The 25,719-nt window shown below is 41.7% G+C and overlaps 1 protein-coding gene across 1 annotated transcript in view; it reads left to right on the forward strand.

Moving 5' to 3' along the window:
- Positions 1–25,719, forward strand: part of fyco1b (FYVE and coiled-coil domain autophagy adaptor 1b) — a gene marked incomplete at its 5' end in the record, with an annotated part of 386,223 nt that overhangs the window by 114,272 nt on the left and 246,232 nt on the right. The window contains 4 exons of the mRNA XM_080503372.1: positions 19,648–19,761; positions 20,965–21,147; positions 24,981–25,047; positions 25,223–25,339. Of these exons, the coding sequence (XP_080359498.1) occupies positions 19,648–19,761; positions 20,965–21,147; positions 24,981–25,047; positions 25,223–25,339 (481 nt within the window). The remainder of the gene's footprint in view (positions 1–19,647; positions 19,762–20,964; positions 21,148–24,980; positions 25,048–25,222; positions 25,340–25,719) is intronic.

Below are 25,719 nucleotides of genomic sequence, written 5' to 3' on the forward strand. Positions count from 1 at the left end.
CCTATCAAGGGCTAAACAGATGCTATGCCAGCCCCGCATGGTTGCTAGCTAAGTCATCAGCTGGGGGCGGAGTTATCGCTCCCTACAAGGAAGAAGTGAGGTTGAACCAGCTTTTTGAAATCTATAGTGAACACGCGGAGCCCCACAGTGGTTATCGAGAAAAAAAAAATAATAACGTGTGGGAAAGAGATAATTTATTCCGCAATTGCGGAGCCTAGGCTCTCGATGCTGCAAAGCCGCAGAGGTCCTGCCCTGCCCTGTCAGCTGTGTCAGATATATAATTTAGAAGCAGTGTTTTTTTCAACGATTTTCGTGGTAACATCATTGTAACTCACTTCACTTTCATGTCTTGCATGGCGTTTTGACCGCAGGCTGAGGTCTGCATGAGGCTGCATTCCTCAGCTACGAGATGCTCCAATATTATTTTCTAGCCCACAGAAGTACAGTATAATAATGAAGCCATACTTGGTTATCAGCAACTAAAAAACAAACTCCATACTACTGTAAATGAAAGCTTGGTTTTTTGGGGGGGCATAAAATGAGCCTTTTAATGGCCTCATGTGAAAGAGAACTTTATCAGCGTGTGTTTAGGTAGGTTGCCATGGAAACAGCTGTCAAGCTGCATTCTATCATTCTACACCTCCATTCCTCCTGATGTTGAAGCATTTGATTCAGACACATCCAGAATTAAAATGAAAGGAGCAGAATATCACTATGTAATGCCCAATGCTGAAAAATAAAACCCAAGCTCATTTGCACGTTACTTTTTGATCTTTTTTTTTCAATGGCTACTCAAGGGCTCTGGACAAAAGCAAATCGGATGTAAAAAAAAAAACACTATAGAGGAGACGCAATGTTTTCTCACTCTTTGGTCTTCATCTCGGACCAAACCGATAAATACAGTCCATCTCCTGGTTCTTCTATGAGTGTGACGTTGGTGAAATCAGTGAGGTGTGATGTTTTTGAGTGATGCAATGATGTGACTCTCACTTGGCTGCATTGACAATAGAAAAAGAACCGGTTCTTTGGCGGTGCTCATTTAAGAACTAGCCCTGAACTAGTAGCTCGTTCTTTTTGGTGGAAAAGCTTAGAGTCCCGTTTCCACCGGAAAAAAACTGCAGGAATGGACAGGTATCGTCCGTTGCGCTTCAAGTTTCCACCGCAAGAATTTGTCATTTTCCAGAAACAACCTCTCCAAAAGCAGTCTTTTTTCCGCTACCCCTCCGAAAGTTGACCTAGTGAAAGTTGTGGGAGCAGCTCAAGTGCAAGTGAAATATAAAAAGCAAAGAGCCAAACTGCTCCTCGTGGTCATGAAAGGAGATGGCCCCCATTTTTCTGGGTAGAGGCATTCACATAAACTCACTAGAAATGGTCCTTTAGCAGAGACACGCCAGAAGCAGACGCTAAACACTCGCTGTGTTGTTCCATTGTTCTCCAGCACATGGTGGAGACCCAGGACAGACTTCCTGCTCTCTGATAACCTCCATTTGATTTGATTTGATTTGATTTGAATTTGATTTGAATTTGATTTGAATCATTTATTGTCATTGTACAGGTACAGGTACAGGTACAACGAAATGACATTCACATAGAAAGTTTTGGGGAAAGAAGGACACATGAGGTGAGGAGAGGAGGGAAAAAAAGGCAGATTAAAGACTGTGTTCTGAGGAGTGCAGTCTGTAATTGGGGGAAAAAACCCACCTCAGGCACATTTAGCATCAACACAGACAGATTACAACATTTCTCCAGACAGCATTTGGGATACGTGAAGGGTGGTTTTGCAGCCCGCCACTAGGAGAAGGTTTTTCCAGGCACGCAGCCGCCTTCTCCAGCGGCCTCTGCTGGTTGTTGGGGGGAGGGGCATGGCAAATGTGGTGAAGGTCCTGGTAAAATTCCAGAGGCAAAAATGTCTGGGGAGGGAGGGTGGGAGGAGGTTAGGAAGGCCAGGGGCGGGAGGGGGGCAGGGCTTCTTTCCACACACACATCCAGGAGAGGTGAAGACAAAACACAGCCTTGGCGACTGGTTGTCTTGGGAGTCCAAATGTAGATTAGGATTGTTTTCGTTCAGGTACTTCAGCTTTATCTGTCCACCTTGAGGGTCTCTGGTCTCCAATGCTGCTCCACTTGTGGCAAGATTTAGCTTCCCAACCGAGTTCGAATATCCTCCCAGATCGATCCAATTTCGCGTAAACGTTCAAGAGTCGTACTCTTAAGTTCGTTTATCGCATGAGTCTGAGCCTTCAAAGCTCGGCACAGTCCTTCAGTGACGATAGGCACCCTTCCCAATGCGGCTGCCCTCGTCTTCTCCACTTTGCGATAGATCAGAAAACTGCCAGCTCCAATCAGCAGCATCCCTGCTATCGTTAATCCCAATATGTAGAGGTCTTCCACATCCTCTATGGAAAGAATGGCCAAACACAGTTGCCTCCAGGAACCCCAGGAATCCAGCATGTATCCGGCTGCAAACGTCCCATCGGGACATGCGGGCTCTCCTTTGCCCGATCGTCGTGTCGTAAAAATTTGGTCGATGGCATTGAGAGACCAGCTGATCAATTCCATGGTTCCGGTTAAATTCGGATGCGGGTCTGAAGAGATTCTCTTTCTAGATCAGACACACATTTGTATGTAGTTTCTTGTGATCCGCCATCTTGTTTTGTAGTTCCATCACACGTCTCACACACACACTCCATCGACCTCTCACTCTCTCTTTCTCTCTCTCTCCACACACACACACACACACACACACACACACACACACACACACACACACACACACACACACACACACACACACACACACCTACACACACCAAGCTGTATATAGGTAGTTAGAATCTGTGTTTATTTGTTTTCATTGTAAATAAATAACATTTTTGGAATCATACTTGTGTTTTATTAATGAGCACAAAGGTGAATGAAATGTCGACGTCTTCTGTGTCAAGAACTCCAAAATCCTTCAATCTTTACTGTTAATTCTGGTAATTGTAATTAATTTAACTATTAATTAAAATTCCTGATTAACTGTTTATCTTATGAGACTGATAGAACTGAATTGGCTATCATTTCCTGTTACGACAGGTGGAGCTCCGAGGTTCTGATACAGGTCAGATTAGATTTTCAATAACATAATTACTAAATTAAGTTTGTTCTGGGATGGATGGATGGATGGATGGATGGATGGATGGATGGATGGATGGAGGGATGGGTGGATGGATGGACAGACGGAAGATAGAAGTGGTCTGTTTGTAATTCAGTTGGTAATGCAGCCCAAAGTACTACTCCTTCCTGGATTTGTAAAACAATCTCTTGAGTCTCCAGATACTCCAGATACACCATTTTGGTGAATTTACTCTTATTTCAACTTTTTTGAAGCATGTTTTTGTTGTCAAGTTCCAAGTAAAGCTGTAAAGCTTTGGTGGGTTTCTATGGATTATGTATAATCTTATATAGTATGATATTTTCATGCTTGTCCTGACATTTATGAGTCCACAAAATAGGAAAATCAAAGTATTTGAAGATGTTAAATATCATACAGCAACAATAAAATACTAAAGTTACTGAATGAACTGTACATCAGGCTTCAGTTTTATATGGATGTTAGTTCCTGTATCTGTTACTCTCCCTCTCCATGTGAGATAAAGTTATTAATGCTTCTTTCAATAATGTTGTGGTCACACCCACCAGACAGACGGTACTTCAGTGATTACCGAGTCCATTAAATCCTTAATTATGTGATTCTGCTCTGGTGTCCATGTTTCACTGAGCTCGTCTTTCTTCCACAAGTTCATTTGATTGAATTTGACCTCCTCTCCTGCTTCACTCATCTCTCTTTCTCCTCTTCACCTCCCCCCTCCTCACTGCTGCTGATTAACGATCCAAATCAAGAAAGAAGCTGTAATTGTTTCAGGTCTGATGCATGTTTGGAGACTGATGTTATAGTAAGTGGTTGTATCAATGCATGGAGATGAATTAAAGAAATGGAAACTTCAAACTCTTCAAATAATGTTTTTTTCTTCTTGTTTTTGGGTTGTTTGGGTTTGTTGTTTTTTTTAAGATGTTTGACATAGTCACTGAACCATACTGATGAAAAAAATCCAACATGGTAAAAAACAACTGCCCCAGGTGGATGTGAGTATGTCCAGGGTGGATCCTGCCTTCGCCCATAGTCTTATGGGATCAGCTCTGGTGCACCGTGACCCTGAACAGGAACCAGTGGTGTGGAGGATGGATGGATGGACTATAGTATCTCGCCCGTCCTCAGTGGGACAAAAAGACATCAGGGAAAGGTCGGAGGAATAAACAAACAGAAGAATGTTGCACAATAATTCACAGTTGGTGTTAATTGTATTCAGCTACTTTAGATTTTATTTTTAAGAACTGAATTGTGTGTTAATTTCTTACGTCGCAGTTACATTATCATTAGCATTAGCAGTGTGTGTGCAGGTTTGTGTGCTGGTTGTGCACTGATGCTGTCCATCAGGCGTTACTACAAATCAGTGATGTATGTCCGTCTTGTGAGGCTGAAACACTAACACCCTCAGATAAAACCTCTGCAGCACCAGCGTGACGTCAGTGTGATGCTTCGCTGTCTGTCCTCGCTAACGCTGCTCCTCTGCAGTCGGCCCGCTGCTTATGTTAAGCTACTGCTTTGTTTTGTTTCCCAGCAGAACAAATGAGTTCCTAGAAATGACAAATTGCTTATTGGGATTAAAGGAAATGCAGTTTGGACTTAGGATGGCTTCCCGCAGACACAGCGGGAAGCTGAGCACAAGAGAGCAACCATGTGCATATTTAGACTCGATGCATATTGTGTTTCTACCAAGAATCTTAGGGCGGAAGCTTGAACGTGCCTCTTTATGTTGTCAGTGTTCAAAACTTGGAGGCCAGAAATGACAATCCGAATCTTGAGTCCAGAGAAAACTGCAGTTAAAACTATAGAAAAAGAAGTTGTGAGCATGTGTTGCCTGGACCTCTTCAATGCAGGAGAAGTACGGCAGGCTGGTTAAAAGTGTACAGCAAATGAATGGCCAACCTTTTAAAATGATGACGTGGCTGTGAGTAAATCAAACTCCCACTTAGAGTGCAGGCTGCCGAAGCTGCTTTTCTCCACCCACTTCCTTCTGATGTCACCATGAGACTAACGTGAGATGGTTAGTGTGTCTCTGGTTCCAGCATGGCTGCAGTGTATCTGCTGCATCAGCATGTGTCTACGGTTCCTCATTCACCTGTTACACTGTCCTGCTGCTACACAAACAATCTCACCTGATCGGATATCAAATCTTCCCGTGCTGCTTGTTTAAAATCCACTCCAGCTAAGATTTGTGTTGTCTAAAGTATTGCCTGCAGTCACTGTGACACAAAGTTCAACTGCAACATAACTGGAGGTTGTAAAAAAAGGTTTATGGCTATCGATGGAGCTGAGTCCGAGATTCAAGGTCGAGGTCACTTGGCTGTGTTTCATGTTCATGTGATGTTTCAGATCTTTGGATACTGGAGCAAAGCTTCATTACAAACGCTGATAATGTCATAAAAATACATTTGGACTGCACCAGGCAGTGTGGCAGGTTGAAACAGGTCATCTCTGGTTGTTGTCAACATGATTGTGGCCAGTTTGTATCAGTATGAACATGAGAAACAAAAGGTGTTGAAACTAGATGTAACACTTGTGAAAAAAGGGAGAAAAGAAAAGACGAGAGGAAGAAGCTGTCAGGGTTTAATGTCCTGGACTCATTTTACTCATGAGGAAAGTTTTTACACAATGCTAATCTAGTGAGGAAAATTTACAGTAATTTACAATTGTTGAACACAGAAAGACAATACTTTAGGAATATCCTCATATCCTGTATACTGCATGGTGTTGGAATAAAGATGGTAAACAGAGTTCTTTAGTCAAGGATATATATTGAAACTTCAGCAGACACACACACACACACACACACACACACACACACACACACACACACACACACACACACACACACACACACACACACACACACACACACACGCAAGGCAGACATCACAAGTCAATTGATCAATGTGCTCTGGCCACCGAGCTAACGTTTTAAGGGACGCGGGGAGGCGGGGGTGAGGATGCTGGTTTCCCCAGGACGGAGAGGTCTTAAAGACAGGGGTGAGAAGCCATTTGCAGTTCCCACACCTGTGGGTGCGATAGCTTTCTTGCTCTCATCATCCTGATGCAGCTGCGCTGAAGGAAAGGGAAAAAAGGTCTGCTAATGGAATTTTTCAATAGCACATAATAATAATATTTCCATAGTAATGGCTTTAAAATATCTTGTCAACCATTACTCTTAATGGTCGATATTGTTAGCTGATTGGCTGCTATAGCTGATGGGCAAAGAGCCTCCATTCATCTTGAGACCAAGTGGCAGTGTTTATCTGTATTTTCATGGATATTCCGTCAAAAATGATACAAATCCAGAAATCAGTCTTTCTCTTTGTCCAAACATACAGTACAAAACTAAAGGTGTTTTTTGTTTACTGTGAATATGCTATTCCATATCAGTGGAAAGACTCCAATACTAGCAGAAATGTTGGGGATGTGTCATCACTATTCTCCTAAAATCCTTTCCCAATAGATTCTGTAACTGATCAGCTCTGATGTAGGTGGAAAGTGTGGAAAGAAAAAAGGTGAGGAGCCAACAAGGAAACCTGCTCAAGTCAAACAAAGCTGTTTCAGATTAATCAACACCAGGAGGCACAGAGTTGATCTGGTTTAAGAGATAGGAGAGGAACCAATCTCAGACAGCCCCACTTATACCCAGCCATGGTTTCTATCGGGACCGATCATCCATCAAAGGAAGGCTGCAATCGAACGCAATCTCATCAGAGGACATCACGATGTCACTTTTCACCCCAACAAGGGGCACATTGCTTGAATCCTTCTGATGGAAACCTGGCTTTAAATGATAAGAGAATGAAATGCAGGAGATAAAGAGGCTGCTGATGTAGCTGACAGTAACAGGTCACAATGACACGAGAATGTTTCACAGGCATTAAACTCTCCACTTTAATTCTCAGTATATTTTACACAAAATGGCCGGTTTTGCACGCTCAGCTTCCTGTCTGTGTCCTCAAAGCCCGATACATACGTGTGTGTGTGTGTGTGTGTGTGTGTGTGTGTGTGTGTGTGTGTGTGTGTGTGTGTGATGACATTGACCCCAGTTTTTTTTAGCTTTTTGTAATGTTCTCTCCTGCTCTTCCTGCTGCTCTTTTATGATGACGTTGGTTCACACTAGGATACATCTCATTTTTCCATCTCAGTGGGTTTGTGGAGTGTTTTATTGTTTGTGTGATGAAGCCATTCTTCACTATCTTCCTCATGCTCTTCCTTTGACCTCTGGCTGTTCCAGCAGCTGTGCTTTCTCCCCGAAGACTGTCAGGAAGTCCTGCTGTGGCACCTCTGCTCTGCTCAGGTCTTCATCGCTCTCCACTGCTAAGGCCACTACACACGGTGTGATTTTGGGCCAATGCAGATGAAAGATATGATACGATAAGATAAGATAAGATTTCATGGTGAAATCTTCTGTCGTGGCTCGACTTCGGTGGTCCTACATCGCGCTGTGAAACCACTTCAAGGACAGTTGTTGTTATGGTCTTTTGACCAAAAACAACCTGCGATAAAATTCTGTTTCAGATATTTGCTGCAATGGTGACTTCTGCAACCTGTTTACTTTTACTTGTAGTTTGTTCTGATGGAAAATGGAAGACCATAACAGTAACTGGTAATGTAAAATGCTAACAAGTATTTAGTTCAAGCTCCATTTGCCAAAATAGAATCCCAAGTTGTCCTCTCGTCATAGTCCAAAATGAAGAAGAACCAAGTTGCTCGCCGAATTTAGCCAGCAGCCGAAAAATTCTGTTTTCGTGAGGATGTTTCATTTCAATGTTTCAGGCCACGCCCCCTCATCACCTTCTTGCAATGTTTCGGTGATTCAGTCAGAGGGTGTGAAATGACATTTGGAATTTTCAGCTCCACAGGTTATTTCTCATCTGAACCTTTTCAGAAAAACATTTTGCTGAACTGTTTTACTAATAAAAGAGAAAATTTGCACCTGAACTGACAACCCTCGGTATGAGGCATTTGTCCAATCAGGTGCCTAAGTCCAGGACGTGCAACATGCTAAAGAGTTTCAGAGCTCATACAGTAGTGAGGCTACATCCTCAACATGATTAAAGAATGAAACCGGCCCCTGACTGTTCAACAACTGCTGCTTATTTCTTAATGGAAACCAGGGAAAAGAGTGGCTGCACTGACGAGTCATCAGTTTTATGGTGATACAGGTGTTTTTGCTGGTTCTATTTAAAAATACCAATATACTTGGATATGTTGAATTCTATTTAGCAATTACTAAAATTGGTGTTCTTAATGTTTTTATTGGTTTAGTACAATTAATGAAATGACAACTCAAAGCAGTTGAAAAGTCAGGATTTTCTCTGATGAGGTTCAACTCTCAGGTTTTATGAAATGAGTTTCGCTCTACTGAAGCTGGCTGAGAGAATATAGTACTGTACAGTCAAAATAACACATCTTAAACACATTAAACATCAGCCGTGAGCACATGACACTGCATTAGTCAGCTTCAAGCATTTCAACATTCAGGGAGCTACAACCTTCTTCTCACTGCTACAATCTGTCCAAAGCAGAAGACGCTGTATCTTTAAACTCCTTGTTTTTGCACTTCAATCACCTGAAAATGGCAGAGAAGTTTACAGTTAGTTTTAGGAGAAAACATATAGGCTTGCTGGTTTAACTTCTGAATTGAAACTAAAATCCATCTTATAATAACAAAAGTTTCAATTTTTGTGCCATTGGATTATAATCTTTTAAACAGAAAAGTGGTTTTTGTTTTTTTTTCCCACCCAAAACAAATCAGTTCATCAAATGATAGGGGAAAGACACAGATTTTCAAATAAATTATTTTTGTAGATTTTTTTCCAAAGCCACTAAATAAAAAAAAAACCCATGATAAATAAAATATCATATAATCAAAGTGCCAAAAATTTGAAATGCTAGTATTTAAAAAAAACCGTGGCGTGTTGCGACCGTTCAATCGCTGGCAAAAAATGAAATTAATGCCTAAAAACAACTGAAAACAAAATAAAAAATTGTCTTCATACAACTGTTAGCGTATACTTGTGCCATATAAAAACACAATTTCTCTGCCTGTGTCACTTTAAACACGTTGTGGTCGTGTCCCACGTTCACCACAGGTTTATCTGTACAGCAGCTTAATCAGACATTGATTTGGAAGAATAGCAACAGAAAAAAAAATTCAAAAACCTTCTGGACTTTGAAAGGGTTGGGAAGGTTACTTGAAAACTGTAATCTGTTACAATTACAATTACAAGTTACTTGTCAAAAAATTTAATCAGTAACTTACTCTAAGTACTAAAATAAAAAAGTAATGTACCAATGTACCATACTAAAAGTATTTAGTTACTTTTGGATTACTTCACCAGCAAACTTAAAAAATAAAGACAAGAAAGAATAGAAAGTGTCGTCTGCTCAGTGTATTGACACATCTTATACACAGCAGACACAAATTGCACTTAACAAGTTTTGAACTATCAAAACTCAGTAACCAATCAGGTGTCTAACACTGATTTTTTTTTTTTTTTTGAAGAATCAAAACCACAATACAAATAAAGCTTTCAATTTCTATTCAAGAACATTTTTTCCAAAACACACTCTCTCTTGCTCTCTCTATTTCTCTCCCTGTCCTGTTTCCTAGTTGGTTTTAATGTTGTTTTTTTTCCGGACTAAATATGAATGTTTGATGAGCGGCTGTACCTGGCAGCATGGATCACTGATTGATAATAACCTAACAACCCGTTACTCAGTCAACGAGCAGACTTTAAAAAAAAAGAAAAGTTATGGCACGTGTCGCCCCAATTAATACGTAAAACATGAGGTCCTCTAAACATATTGAGAATGTCTTCCTACCAGTACTGGTATTGGCAGGTTACTGACAGGTTATGAGCTAATGAAACTAGTTGACAGACTCCAGGTGTGTTTCAGGGAAAGTGAGCAGGTTTTATTCTACCAGATGTTTCTTCAGGTGAGACGTCGAGTTCCTGGACGTTCACAGCACTTTCACGACTGGGAGGCCTCATTAGCATTGTACAGAGAGGTTAAGAGACTTCTCCAACTTTTAAACATAGTGATGGGAGCAGCTGGCTGCAGTATCCATGGCAACGCGTCAGTGCCAGCCAGCCTGAAAGCGTCAGGAAGTGTCGCAATGCCCGTGGGCAGCGCATGTGACAGCTGCAGTTCTAGGTTATTCCATTTGATTTTCTATTGTAATCCCGCTCAGTAATCACAGTTTTTATCCAATATACCTGTGACATGTAATGTAAAAGTTTGTTTACATTACATGCCATTACATGTAATCCGTTACTACCCTACCCTGGTGCTGATGATGAATGAGAGGTCATGATTGAATCTGTCATTCACCCTTTCATCCATCCATACATCTTCCTCACCTGAACAGTCCAAATGCATGTGGAGTGTGAGTCAATCTCATCTTCAAAACATGTGGACAGATTGAAAGTTGGACATTCACGCACATCTACAGGTCATTTAGTGTCTCAAACCAAACAAAAGTTTGTTTACATTTTAGGGGAAAGCACAACAACAGGGCAACTTGCAATATTTTAAAAGTGGATATTTCATCAAAGGGAGGAAATAAGACCAATATACTGAAACATTTGCACACAAAACAGAATGATGCGTTTTGATCATGTCTGGAGCGAATTTCAACCCAACAGCAACATTAAGGCGTCCTCTGCTGATGATACTGCAGGTCTCGTTTCCAAATGAGAATCGATAAAGAAACTAATCATTAAGCAAAATCAAAAAGGGAATAGGAATCTTTACTCTTACTGTGAGGGGTGGAGCATGCGCAGTGAGTGATTCGAGCGTGGCGTAAACAAGTGCAACCCAACATGGCGACGGCCAGGCTTTAAAGCAAACACATAATACAAACAACGTTCAAACTAGAAGAGATGAACCTAAACTGACCTCAGACAGTGACAAACTTCCTGAAGATCTCAGCACCAAAACCACTTTCTAAAATCCTTTCAATCCTGTCATGTTCAAATACCACAATATCCCTTCAAGCTCCAAATGTGAAGAAGATCTAAACATTAACACAGACCCAACGCTTTGGTCACTAATCTGTAGAAATATAGTCAAAATGAGCAAAAACACCAATTTAAATCTCATACTGTCAAGGGTTAGGCTGAGGATCTCCCTTTAAGAGTGGGCGGGCCACATGTCTGGGCGGTCCAGTTCCATACCTCTAGCCAGTTTCTGTCATTACCATGCCGGCTATATATGTCCTGTCTGTGTGTGTGTTCTCTGTTGGTCTGTTAGTCATCAATGTCTGGTCTGTCCTGTTTCACTGTCCGGAGTCAAGGTCGCTGTGCGCCAGCAATGGCAACCTACATCTCTCGTCAGTCTGTAATGTCCCTGTGTAAATAAAGTCTTGATTGAACTCAGCCTGCCTCGGAGTCCTGCAATTGGGTCCTGTCTGATACCCGTGACACGTACAATACAAGGTCCTTCACAGAATTCCCTACACAGGACAAAGTGTAAGATGGGTCTCACTTCCACTAACATATGTTCAAACTGCACAGCTGATCTCCCTGATACCTGTCTACACTGTGATCTCCCTGATACCTGTCTACACTGTGATCTCCCTGATACCTGTCTACACTGTGATCTCCCTGATACCTGTCTACACTGTGATCTCCTTGATACCTGTCTACACTGTGATCTCCCTGATACCTGTCTACACTGTGATCTCCCTGATACCTGTCTACACTGTGATCTCCCTGATACCTATCTACACTGTGATCTCCTTGATACCTATCTACACTGTGATCTCCCTGATACCTGTCTACACTGTGATCTCCCTGATACCTACCTACATGCACTTTGTATGTGTACACCAGTCCAAGCATTCTGGCAAAAGATCTGTGAAGACTTATCGTTATACCTGGACCCCCCCCCATTCCAGTCTCAGCTGCACTTTGCCTGTTAGGTGATCTCACAGAAATTAAAAGAGAGAAAAATGAGTCCTTCACACTCCTGGTCTCCCTAAGCATTGCAAAAAAGTAAATCCTCATGAACTAGAAATCCAAAAGTAATCTGAACATAAAGCTATTTAAAAACGTACTTCTAGACCTCATCACATTGGAGAGAACGTCTGCTTGTAGAAAAAATCATCTGGCACAATTTGAGTTGAAATGGTCCCCAATAATTAAATACACCATGTAGCCCTATGTATAAGTATGGGTGTCGTCTTGCATGAGTATTTGAGGGTGTGGAGAAGGCCGGTGTTCCCTAACTGCTGGCTTCCAGCTGGGCTCGTGCTGAGCCATGCGGGTCTTAGACTCTGCTCTTCGGCTATTGGGTGGGGCCCTGCCCAGGTCCTTTTGTGGTGACTTGTCGGGGTGGGTGTTGGCCCCCCTATTCCGGGCCGGTATTGGGGCTCATGGAGGTTGGATGGTGGCTGTCCTCCAGCCAGGCCTGGGGGTCCTGCTCTGGCTGGTCCTGGCTTGGCGGCTTGGGTTGGGCCTGGGGCTCTGCGCCCTTTATCCTTCTCTTGTGGGCTACTCTTGTCTGCGAGGCGTCTTCTCTGCACTCTCCGTCTGGTGCCTTCCGGGTTAGGGCGTGGCTCTCGGGGGTGGTTTGTCGGGCTTAGAAATCTAGAAAATCATGTTACTGTCTAGTTAGAGTGGCTCAAGCTGGTTAAATTTTATAACAGTTGGAAAATATTTGGATCAGTGTGATAACTGTAAATAATATACGTAGCATTAACAAGGGTATTGCATGTTGTCCCCCACTCTCTCTCTCTCTTTCTCTCTTTCTCTCTCTCTCTCTCTCTCTATCAGCATGGCACAGCACGAGCCCGGCTGGAAGCCAGCGGCTAGGGAACACCGGCCTTCTCCACACCCTCAAATACTCATGCAAGACGACACCCATACTTATACATAGGGCTACATGGTGTATTTAATTATTGGGGACCATTTCAACTCAAATTGTGCCAGATGATTTTTTCTACAAGCAGACGTTCTCTCCAATGTGATGAGGTCTAGAAGTACGTTTTTAAATAGCTTTATGTTCAGATTACTTTTGGATTTCTAGTTCATGAGGATTTACTTTTTTGCAATGCTTAGGGAGACCAGGAGTGTGAAGGACTCATTTTTCTCTCTTTTAATTTCTGTGAGATCACCCCCCCCCCCCCCCCACACACACACACACACACACACTCACACTTATTCATGCAAGACAACGGACACTCATACTTATATATAGAACACACACACACACACACACACACACACACACACACACACACACACACACACACACATGGATCATCTCCCATATTTCCATCCCTGGGGGGGGTCAATATCCATTATCTGAATACACCATTCCCGATAATTCCGCACGCAGCGATATGATTTTTGTGCAAGTACTCCAAATGGTGCCGGACTAGTTAGTCGCCGAAGTTTTGCAGCAGAGGTAGAATAGGATTATTTTTAAAAAACTGCACCTTTCTGGGATAGTAATAATTGTGCGATGCCTCTTAAAGAGGCAGGCACAATTAATAAGATGAGTTTCATGTCTGCAATGCTGCTTAATTATTAAACAGACACAGCTGCTCCTCTGTTCTCCTCCAAACTGACACAGACCCACCAGAGCATACATGCAGACACTGCACACTCACCTGGCCTGCCCCCTTCTCCACTCTCAGCCAATCACAGGCCAGCTGCTCTAATGGTGCATTCAGGTAACAGAAAAGAATCGGAACCAACCATTGTCATCAATAAACTTTAACATTTGTAGGGATTTCTTACCTCATAAGGATCACTAGGAACCCTTTATGTTGTGTTTGGCTATTGATAATGATTAATAATTATTGAAGATAGTTATTGATAATGTTATTGAAAATTTAATTTGATCTGTATCAGATACCTCGGAGCTCCACATGTCTAAACAGGAAATGATAGCCAATTCAGTTATATCAGTCTCATAACATATACTAAACAGTTAATCAGGAATTTGAATTAATAGTTAAATTAATTACAATTACCAGAATTAACAGTAAAGATTGAAGGATTTTGGAGTTCTTGACACAGAAGAGGTCAATGATTCCCAAAATTATATTTATTTACAATGAAAACAAATAAAACACAGATTCTAGCTACCTATATACAGCTTGGTGTGTGTAGGTGTGTGGAGAGAGAAAGAGAGAGAGAGAGAGAGGTGGAGGGAGTCTGTCTGTGAGACGTGTGATGGAACTACAAAACAAGATGGCAGATCACAAGAAACTCCATTCAGATGGAGGTTATCAGAGAGCAGGAAGTCTGTCCTGGGTCTCCACCATGTGCTGGGAGAACAATGGAACATGGAAGCTAGTCTTTAGTTTATGCTTCCTGAGTGTCTGTGCTAAAAGACCATTTCTGGAATGAGTTTATGTGAATGAGGCTTGCTTTGTAAACGTCAGGAGCCGTCAGATGGTGTTCAGTTACTGTGTGATGTTGTCTTTGATGTGATATGTGTAGGATTGTGAGTTAATTGCAAGTTAGTAAAGCAGAGATTAGCATGCAGACCCTGTGTCTGTGGCAGAGCTAACGTTGGTTTACAGGTTGATAACTGCTCCTAATATCATTCTCTATAGAACTCAATCACTGTAACAGAATCAACACATCTTCATAAAGTTAAACAGTTCTATCATAGCATCAGGTTTAACTAATCTCAGGTAAAGCCCAGTTGTTGTTACCACTTCCTTGAAGGAGTTCAGTTGTTGTCCTGCTGGAGGGAAGCTGGTGTCTTCTCCTGTAGTTAGCACCTCCTGCTAACTGTGGTTGCTGGTTCTGCAGGCTGAGGAGAAGAAGATGAAGTTGATGTTTCAGGAGTCCTTCTTTGCAGCTCCTGGTTGTTCCTTTTGTCCAGACTGAGGAGCTGGTCGCTCAGGTCTGTGATGGTTTTCCTGCTTGTTCAGGAAAAACACAAAGAAGGTCTGTGAGGCGTCGTTTCCCTGGTCCGTCCTGGAGAAACCAGCTGATTTTCCTTGGTTGATGGGAGATCAGACTCTGGGTGCTGGTCTCTTGGTCCAGGGGAAGGTCTGACCCTCGTGGTCGGGTCAGCAGAGGAGTTGAGGAGTGAAGGCCCTGGTTGCAGGCTTCTGGTGTTAGCTGTATGCTAACACTGGGTGAGCTGCCTCCAGCAACCAACCTACTCAGGGAAGAATCGCTGCAAGACTCTCTGCAAGACTGCTTTTGCAGGTTTTTGTTAAAAGATTGTGGATTCGAAGGTGTCGAATCCTGAGAGCTTCCACCAATCAGTGACTGGCTGAGTGCATGGGGGAAGCATCTTGTGAGCAGAAAGTGGGGGAGGATCTGCTGTGGCAAAAGGTCCCCCCACTGGGTGTGATGGTCAATCACATTCCTGGGTCCAAATTCATATGTCATGACTGTGAATCATGACAAATGAAAATTGTCTTTCCCTTAAAATGAACACATTTCTGTGGTCTTGTGAGATTCTAACACATTGCGATAAGCCCTCTCTTTTTACATCATCAATCAATCAAAGAAAGACTTTATTTGTCCAGGAGAGGGGCAAATCAAGTTGCATAGAGCAGGCAGTGCAAATAAATAAAGAAATAGTGCAACAAGAGACTACAACTGCATCTCTAAATACTAGTAATAGTAACAATGTGATCATAAACGCGTGGACGGTCAAAGGTTAAATATGTATCAGCAGGTGCAGAAGGCATGGATCAGCACAGTTTTTGGCAAAATCAGTTGTAATTTTTATGTTCATATGATGGGGTAGTGTCGGCAGCTACTGAAATAAATTAAAAAGTAACATGTCATCTAATGTAATTACTTTTGAAAACAAGTAATCAGTTAAGTAACCAAGTTACTTTTTAAAGGAATAACTAGTAGTCAGTAATTGGATTACTTTTTTAAAGTAACTGTGGCAACACTGCTGGGTTGTTACTTCAAGGGCAGTTTTTGTGTGTATTATCCAGGATCTAATGTAGGTCTTGGCTGATGAACAGAAAACACACACACACACACACACACACACACACACACACACACACACACACACACACACACACACACACACACACACACACACACACACACACACACACACACACACACACACACAGGATGACTAGCAGAATTTGGTGTGTTCAGGCTTACGTTATCTTGGTGTGTATTTGCAAGAGGACTCACAGCTGTTGTTAATAACCATCATTAGCACCATCCACATCACACAGAGGGATTATAGAGCTGCTGCCCAGCCCTCCACCCCTCATCCATTCACTTCCTCATGATTCCTCAAATAGCTGCCAGCAAAAGAATAATCCAGCTGTTGTTGCTGAAGAAACACATTGATCTTATTTTACATCACTTCTCTTATTTGCTTTTATTTTTGGTTACCAAAAGGAAAGGGCAAAGCAAAACAGGAGCTGTTGATTCCACATCAAAACTGAGCTCAGTATAAGACTTTGGTTTTTTTCCATAAAGTTATACATAAATTAGACTTTACCTTTTGCCCCCTTATCACACTCCTCTTCATTTCTCTGAAATATTATTCAAACAATAAGAAAACATGAGTGGCTTCTAATTGTATCACACATTTGGCTTTCTGACAATTTTCTAATGGCTACTGAAAAAGAGTGTAGGATTTGTCCTGTGGTCCTACAGGTATAGTTATGGGTAAAGGCATGATGTTTCCGGAATAGTAGGTCTCAAATGATCCAAGTAGTATGTTCTACACAGCAGCCCAAAGCCTCCAGCTCTGAATGCAAACACACCACCAGTGATTATTGTACCGCAGAGTTGATTCACCAATGATCACCTGTGGTTTTGACTGTTAAATAGCAAACAGAGCAGGTTCTGTTGGACCAGACAGGACATACAATCTTTGTTAATCCTGCACGCTCCTGGTCCTGGGCCAGTGTGCCATAAACAGAGAAGAGAGGACTCTTGAGGATTCCATTCAGTTGACATCCCATAAATATCAAAATTTTTTGATATGGCCAGTATTGCACTCAGAGCAGATGTAGACCAATTTCCGGTCCGACAAAAAATGTGTCCGGGTCTGCTCTGATTGCGGCATTCTTTATGAACATGTTCCTGATGACCACTGATTGCTCTTCAGATTGGAAAAATAGTTGTAGTTTTGGGGATTCCCATCACCAACCACAGCAACTTGTTTTTTCTCTCCCTTTAGTGAAAACCACCGCTGTTGGGTCTACATCCATGTATGAACATGACACACGTTTAAAGGCCTAGTGAAATGTAAAACACTACTTTGCAAAAAACGATAGTTGGGCTACTATTTATAAGGTTCCTCCGACTCTGCCCCACCACTGTTGTCGCATAACAAAGTTATTTGAATCTTGAATCTCCAGCCGAGGAAGTCGGGGGAATCCTTCTTCGTGAGCGTGACGTCACGAGTTGTGCAGATCTCCATCTGTTGTGTTAATATCGGCTTGTTTCCTCTTAAATATCCAAGTTTTTACAGTGTTTTGAAGTTATAGTCGGCGTTTTATGAGCCTTGACAAAAGATTGAGCCTGGAAGAGACCCGAGAGAGGAGAAAAGGAGCACGGGCGGTGGGAGCGGCTAGCCATTAGCTCGCGCGGCTAGCCGCTAGCTCGGGCGGCTAGTAGAGGATCAAGTAATACCTGGACTCATCTTCGGTGATTCCGCGCAGTCGGAAAAGCGCTTCGACATGCTGGAACCACGAAGCCGGTCGTTCTTCCAAAAGTCAGGAGCCTCAAAGCCTCAAAGGTGAAAACTGGCGGCTGCTGAGGCGAGGAGACGAGGACGAATGGAGGACGAAGCGTCTTCTGCTTCCTCAAACATGTTCCAGACGGGGTCACCGATGGCAGAACGACCATTCTGTGTCTTCTTCATCAATCACTGGGCTTGAAATGCCCGATGATGATGAAATATCGTTAAATTCAGCCTCTTCGTGGTCAAAACTCTGATCCTCCATAATGTAAACACAACTTGGGCGTGTGCACAACCAGTGATGTCACTCTATTATTGTCAGAAGCTCCGCCCAGCAGAGGAAATAGCGCTGTTTATCGTCTATTTTCTCGCAGATTGCCGTGTTTTAACATTTTACCCTTGGACCAGTTGGCATAAAAAATGTCCCTAGAAGCGATAGCCAGAGTGTTTTGGAGGCCGAATTTTCATTTCACTAGGACTTTAATGCTTGGTACCGTTAAAGTCTCCTGCAAGAAACAGAAATAAAAAATTTTGCTGCTCCATTTTCTCCCATCTATTCCTCCAGCTTCACTTCATCTCACTTTTCCACAATATCTGTCATATAGAGCTCAATTAATTCATCAACTAAAGCAAACTTAAAAAAAGAGTTTTGAGCACACAGAAATCCCTCCTTTAGAGGATATGATCTTCCACCCATTGTTTTTAGATGACGTAAACCCTAGCATGGAAAGTCCGTGACATCTTCAGATTAATGTTTTTTTGGGGAACGTTACACACTGTTATGACTCTACACTATGTTATCAGTTAGTGCAGCAGCACGAGTTATTTTGTTCCCAAAAACAGCATGTTAAATGGGTTACAGTGTTGGACATTGTCTGTAGAGAAGTACAGCAGGTTTGACCTTCCCTGTTCGCCTGGGAATCCGTTTGCCCAAAAGAATTTAATAAAAGGAAGAAAGCATGACTTTTATTGAGATATATGTTGTGAAACTTCATTGATGGAGCTTTGCACATTTCCAGTGCAGTCAGTTTAATCAATGAGTGCTCAGGAGACCTCCTGCCCTCCCCCGCTCCGCTTAATAATTTAGGTGGAGCGGCAGGTGGTGGACAGCCAGAGGTCACAGTGTGTGAACACTCAGGTTCTGTTTGATGCTTTTTTGGGCTTCAGTTGACTAAAATAAACACACACACACACACACACACACACACACACACACACACACACACACACACACACACACACACACACACACACACACACACACACACACACACACACACACACACACTAACACACACACCTTTGAGACATTATGTTACCAGACCAAAACGATGGCTTCATGAAGTCTTTTAGAGTTTGTTTTTTTTTCTGTCACTTGCTGGTGTGCAGAAAAAACAAGATATTAGACAGTGGAATGAAGAAGTGACATTGACAAGCTGTACAATAAAACCACCAGATGTGCCAATAAAACGTTTCTTGTCAACACATCCAAGTGATTCAAAGCAGGCGATAAAAATCAAGTCTCTTTAAATGAAGTAAACACATTTAGACTCATCAGGCCAGGAAAAGACAGGTGGCTGGAACATCTCAGGTTCACACACAAGAAGAGAATCATTACAACCTTGAATTCTGAGTTCAACAAGTTTAAAGCCTGCCTTTCGAGACAATTCTTTAAAAATACAAGTTTCAACTAAGCCGAATACAAGGCTTGCTTGATGGCTTACCTGTGTGTGTGTGTGTGTATGTGTGTGTGTGTGTGTGTGTGTGTGTGGGGATTGATCTGGTTTCAGCTGCAGTCAATTTGTCATGTCAGCGTTGGCCGGGCTATAATCCCATTTGTTTTGTGGCTGTTTTAGATTACGCTGCCTGGTGAAGCAGCTGGAGAGAGGAGAGGCTTCGTTGGCTGACCTGAAGAAGAACCTGGAGTATGCAGCATCTGTGCTGGAATCCGTTTACATCGAGGAGACAAGGTAAGAAACCTGCAGCCACCTGTAGCGCCACCACTGTTAACACTTATTAATGCACACTTGAGGGTTTGAACCCATGGAATCAGAGTGGAATTAAAGAAGCGTAATTCAAGAATCAACATGACCTCGAAATAAATAGATGAATGTAGTTGCAGTAAATGTCTCTGTATATTGGGGTACTAATGCTCCACAGGCCAGTCCAGTCAAAGGCTGGCTCCTGAATTAATGTACAATGTACATTTCACATGTTAATTCAATAAAATACCAAGAACTGAGTTCGGATACATCATGACCAGATGTCACTAAAATGTAAGATATCATGAGATGTCTGTTTTAAGCAGAAAAGAAGCACTTTACACTCACGCCAGTCAGGGTGGAGTTTGCCTCAGAGCTTCTGGGGCGGGTGCTCTGGATGATGATGGAGGCTTTGGATCCCCCTGGAGGTGTGGAGCAGTGCTGCAGCATGGGGACAACTGTCGCCACCCCCGACCCCCCCAGCAAATTTTCACAGGGCTGATCATACGGTCTCTTTGTCCCCAAAGAAACATGGTTCACTCCACCCCACCTCCTTCTTGAGGATGAGTGAACTATGGATGGACAGGGCCTAACATATCTATGTCCTAATATCTATGTATATATAACTCAAAATGTAATAATGAATTCCTTCACATGTGTTTCTACCTGTTCTGAAACTGTATGTATTTATTCACAACAAGGTCCCATTCCTCATTGTCAGCAGCAGATTTCTGATCCGTTACCTCCAGGTTGATGTTATAAAGGAGAAAACACTGGTTGTGGTGAATGAAGGTCGACTGCAGTAGAAGTTGTGAGGTGTGCTGTCTCATGGTTGAGACTCAGAATGGCAGATATGACCAGGCTTATGGAATTATGTAAACCTCTCATCATCTAGATCAGTCAGATTAGGGTCAGCAGTGCAGGACCACTCCACGATGGAGGATGATGAAAGATCCAGAACAGAATCCATGTAGCAGCACGATTATCAGAGCAGCTTTCAGTTTTCCGTGAGTGTGTTCGGTTCAGAGGGTTTGGAGCTTTGCTCCTGATCCCTCGTCCATATCAACATAACGTTGCTGTGGAGAATTATATCACACAATTGGATTTGAATTCAGCATTGTGGTGTTTGAGGATGTTTGAAGCTTACATGAGCAGCGCTGGAGAGTTTGATCCATGTCTATGTCCCTGCAGGCGCCTGGTGGACACTGAGGACGAGCTCAGCGACATCCAGTCCGAGTCTGTGCCTTCGGAGGTCCGGGACTGGCTGGCCTCCACCTTCACCCGCCAGATGGGCCTGATGCTGCGGCGCAACGAGGAGAAGCCGCGCTTCCGTAGCATTGTGCACGCTGTGCAGGCCGGCATATTTGTGGAGAGGTTAAGTAGAAGACAATCACAAGCAAACACACATGAATCCTCAATAATTCATCTGCACTGTGACCTTTATGTCTCCCTGCCGAAGCACTTCGTCTCACACAGAGCCGAGCAGCCCATCGCAACTCAGCCCATCAACAACTCTCAATCAGTTCTGCATAGTAAATTCACAAAGTTCAGCATGTGTAATTATTTTCTCTGCAGGTACATTGGAAACTACTGACAGAAGGAAAATATTCAGTCTCATTACTTATCTGTTAGGTCCTCTCTGCTCTTTGATGGCGCAATAAAGGTGTTGGACGTCCGCTGAAACTTGCCAGAAAATCTGGAGTTTGAAAGTCATCGTGTTTTTTTTTCCTTTGGGTTTGTTAAAAGCAGAATCACCCACAAGGAGGCGCATAACAAAACCCGAGATTTTGATTGTGCTCCTGTTTTATCATCAACACAGGAGGCTAATATAACACAAGACAAGTCAAGACAGACATTTTTATTTAACAAGACCCCAAACAATAAAATACAACACACATTTAAAATACACTTAAGACGCAAGTACAGACACAAATGAAATGTTGAATGAAATAGGAAACAGTAGCCTATAAAACAATAAATATAAATATGTGTGCAATACAAAATATACGTGCAATATAAAATATATATGAGCAGATCATATATATAATGTAATATCATAAACCCACCTCTATTAAATTTTGCAGTTAGCGGTTAGCCTTGTTTTGAGGTAGCAACTCCAGTCCGATGGTAAGGTGAATTGCTCTGAGTTGCGATTGAGGATGTCCACAGCTTCACTGTAGGTCATCAAAGGGAAGCTTTTCTTCAACATGCTAACGTGGCGAGTGTGAACTTTGAACCTCATGTGACCTTTCATTTGAACTCTCTGCATTGCTCTGCATAGTGGATGTGTGTAGACGGCTCCACGGTTTTTATTTTCTGTTTCATTGTGAGCAAAGGACAGCTATGCTATGCTATGCTATCAGTGATTGACAGTCCTTTTTGCCAATCAACGAGCTCAGAATAACTCTACCAGTTAAGGTGTCACATGTTCTCTCGCGAGAGGAAGTTATGTTATGAAAATGGATCAGAATGAGCACCATATTAGATACTTTCTTTTTAAATCTTAAGAATTCATTTAAAGAAAATTTAATGGAGAGTGGATATGTAAGAATACCAACTGACAACTCCTTTAAATAAATGTTAGGTTTTCTGTTTTTTTTAAATTAAATTTGTCTGTTATATCTTTATAATTCCACTGCTGCCTGGATTCATGGCATATAGGTCACAATTACAATAATTACTACATTGCTCTGCATTAAAAATTCATATTTTATCATAACCTGCCAGCATCGAAATGTTCAAACATAAAAACATTGTATTTGTATGCAATTTTGATGACTGCAATTCCATCACCATCTTTAAAACTACTGAAGATGCCATGTAGTTGCAAATCTTTTTTTCAATGACACCTGACCTGATGTAACATCCTGATAGTTATGGAATAAAATCACATAGTGGTCTTATTTAGAAAACTGAAATCAGAAAATTTGATTATATTTAATGTGAAATTCTTAATATTAACACAGTGATAATAAGGATAATATTCCATCACAATAACAAAACACTGCACTAAAACATTATGATGTTTAATAATACATATAGATTGTATGATATACATCATGATTCACCTGAACAACGACATTTACAATGATGATTATATCAAAATAACTTTACGTTGTGATAATATCACATTACAGCCACATATTATTGTGAAAACATTGTATTGTGATATTATAATATGTAATTGTATAATATGATGATATTGATCATTCTGCTAGCAGTAATACCATTAAATTAAAAGATTGTGTTTCAGCATTTCAATGTATTATTTGCATTATTCATCAAATTATTGTATCATGATATAGCTTTTTCATATATTGTTAACCATTTATAAATAAGGGACTATTAGAGCATTGTTATGATTTTCTAGGTATACTGCATCTTGCAATCGGTGGTGGACTAAGAAAAACAGAGCTGAGATGGTCATAGTTTATCAACAAAAACTTGTTCAGCTCATGGTTCCTATATGCTCCTTGTACAGCTTAAGGCTTTGGGAAAACGAGCGTTTCTACCATAGTGAATTTTATCCTTGAGAGGCAGTCCTTCTTCACGGTACTTCCTGTGACCTTTGAGCCACTTCCGGTCCTCCCAAGGCCAATCACAGTCCCTGATTCTTGATCCACAGTTATCCTCCTCACCACAAGGGGGAGTCAAGGGCCACTGTCTCTAGCTTTTCAGTCTTGAGGTGGTTGTCCATGTTTATATTCTAAAACCTAAAGATACTACTCTGAATCTGTGATATTAAAATAGTGAAGCAATATGTGGGACAAGGGTCAAGCCAGCATAGTTCACTAATTCACTGACCTGGTAGATTTTCAAACAACACAAACTTCCCATCAACATTAGGAACTTGCTTTTTGAACAGAGCTGTTGGTTTAACCTAGAGAGGGGATTTCAAGCTAAAACACAGTAGATTTTGTCCAACACTGAAGTCATATTGTCTTCAATATGTGGAGTGAGAGTGTGGAGCAGTTTGGAGGCAGAGCTCAGGCAGTTTCCAATCACCATTTAATTCAGAAATCAGTACAAAATATCTTTTTCACAAAGTACAGGGAGGAGGACGGGCTTTGACAGGGACTAGCATGATTTATTATTTATTTATATAATTTATTGACTATTTTTCTTGTTAATTTGGATATACATTTGTTTGTAAACATGTACATAAATAACCTCAGGGGTGTTGACTGACTGATGGCTAAGGAGTACAAGAGGGAGGAGTAATTAAGCTTCGGCTTCGTCCTACTCCTTTTCCGATTTGTTGAATCACTATTTATTTATTCACTTATTTTTGTGTTTGTTTGTTTTGTTGTTTTTATTTATTGTTGTTTTGAATAATTTCATTGTCTCCTACAGGTCCGAAATAAACCTTTTCAATTCACAATTCACGTGAAAAATTCACAAGGAAAAAATGTTCTATAACAAAGTGACATGGTGATGGTGTGTCATGATAAACTGTGGTGATGGAGATGTATTGTCGTCATGCAGTGGAACCAACTAATTAAGAATAAATCATTTATCCAAAACACAGATGAAAAAGATTTAAAATGATAATATACCTACAGTTAACAGTTTATTGAAGATGGATTCAAAACAATGTGGCTCGTTTGCACTTCTATTTTCAACATGAACATCAACATGAACATTACCAGGACCTGTAAGTTATTTCTCTCTGTCTCTCTCTCTCTCTCTCTCTCTCTCTCTCTCTGTGTGTGCTTTACCACACAGTAGCATTCAGCATTAGCAGTTGTTTAAATGAGTTAAGCCTCCATCATGTAAGCTGTAATCTTTCTTAATCTGTTGTTAGAGTCACAGTTTTTTTTCCACCTGAGGAAAAAGGAGGATAAAAATAAAAAGGTAGAACAGGTTAATGCAGAAGATCGTTCCTGTCATTGTGAATGAATGAATGAATGCTTGATTCCTGATTATTTGTGGTGGTGGTGGTGGGGATTCTTCTGCTTTCACAAGGTTCCACACTGATGCTTTCTGCAGCTTGTGATGAATTTAAAGTCTATTTAATGTGACGCATAATAATAATACCTGTGACTTCCAGAAGCTCAGCTCAGATGAACCTTCCTGACTCCTCCTCACTGAGAGCTGTTAATGCGAGGGTCCGGCTCAGGGTTGGCAGGGGGCCTTCAGGCTGTGGTGACTGTCGCTGTTGAAGCTCAGCAGTGCTCGTCATTGATGTTTTTATCTCGTCCACACAGAATGTACCGCCGTACCTCCAACATGGTGGGACTCAGCTACCCGGCTTCTGTCATATCTGTGCTGAAGGTATTAAACGTTCACATTCCAGCTGAAACACACAGATACCAGGAGAAATACTTAAACCCTGGTTTACTCCCAGTTCCTGCAAAATGTTATTCTCCTTTTTTCGTCCTTCAAAGAGTCTGAATGCCGTTTGTTTGAAATGTTCAGTGTCTTTGTGTCTTTTCTGTCTCCCTCTCAGAATGTTGACAAGTGGTCATTCGATGTGTTCGCTCTGAACGAGGCCAGCGGAGATCACGCCCTGAAATTCATTTTCTATGAGTTACTCACCAGATATGACCTCATTAGTCGTTTCAAGGTAACTTCAAGTACAGAGCATAGAAACAGAACGTGCCAACCATCCTCTTGGGTTCATGCCATTATGGAAGGGTTCTTGTCTCCTGCTGTCTTCATCATTATTGTTTAGCTTCATTATGTGTAACAAGGCTGTTAAGTTACTTTGACCAGAACTAACTGCAGAAGTGAGAGCAGATCTTTGGTCTGTTGTTATGTTGTGAAACCTAATCCCAGGGTCCACACCCAGTGTCAGCAAAGCTGCAGGAGAAACTTTACCATTGAATTACTTCCCTTGGTAGAGACATCAACAGAGTGGCACAAGTTTTACTCTTGTCAGCAAAAAACTGTCCCTTGATTTGATCAATTCAATTGAAACCTGTATGAGACCATGGCCCGATCTAC

This window comes from Blennius ocellaris, assembly GCF_963422515.1.
Source record: "Blennius ocellaris genome assembly, chromosome: 10".
NCBI lineage: Eukaryota > Metazoa > Chordata > Actinopteri > Blenniiformes > Blenniidae > Blennius > Blennius ocellaris.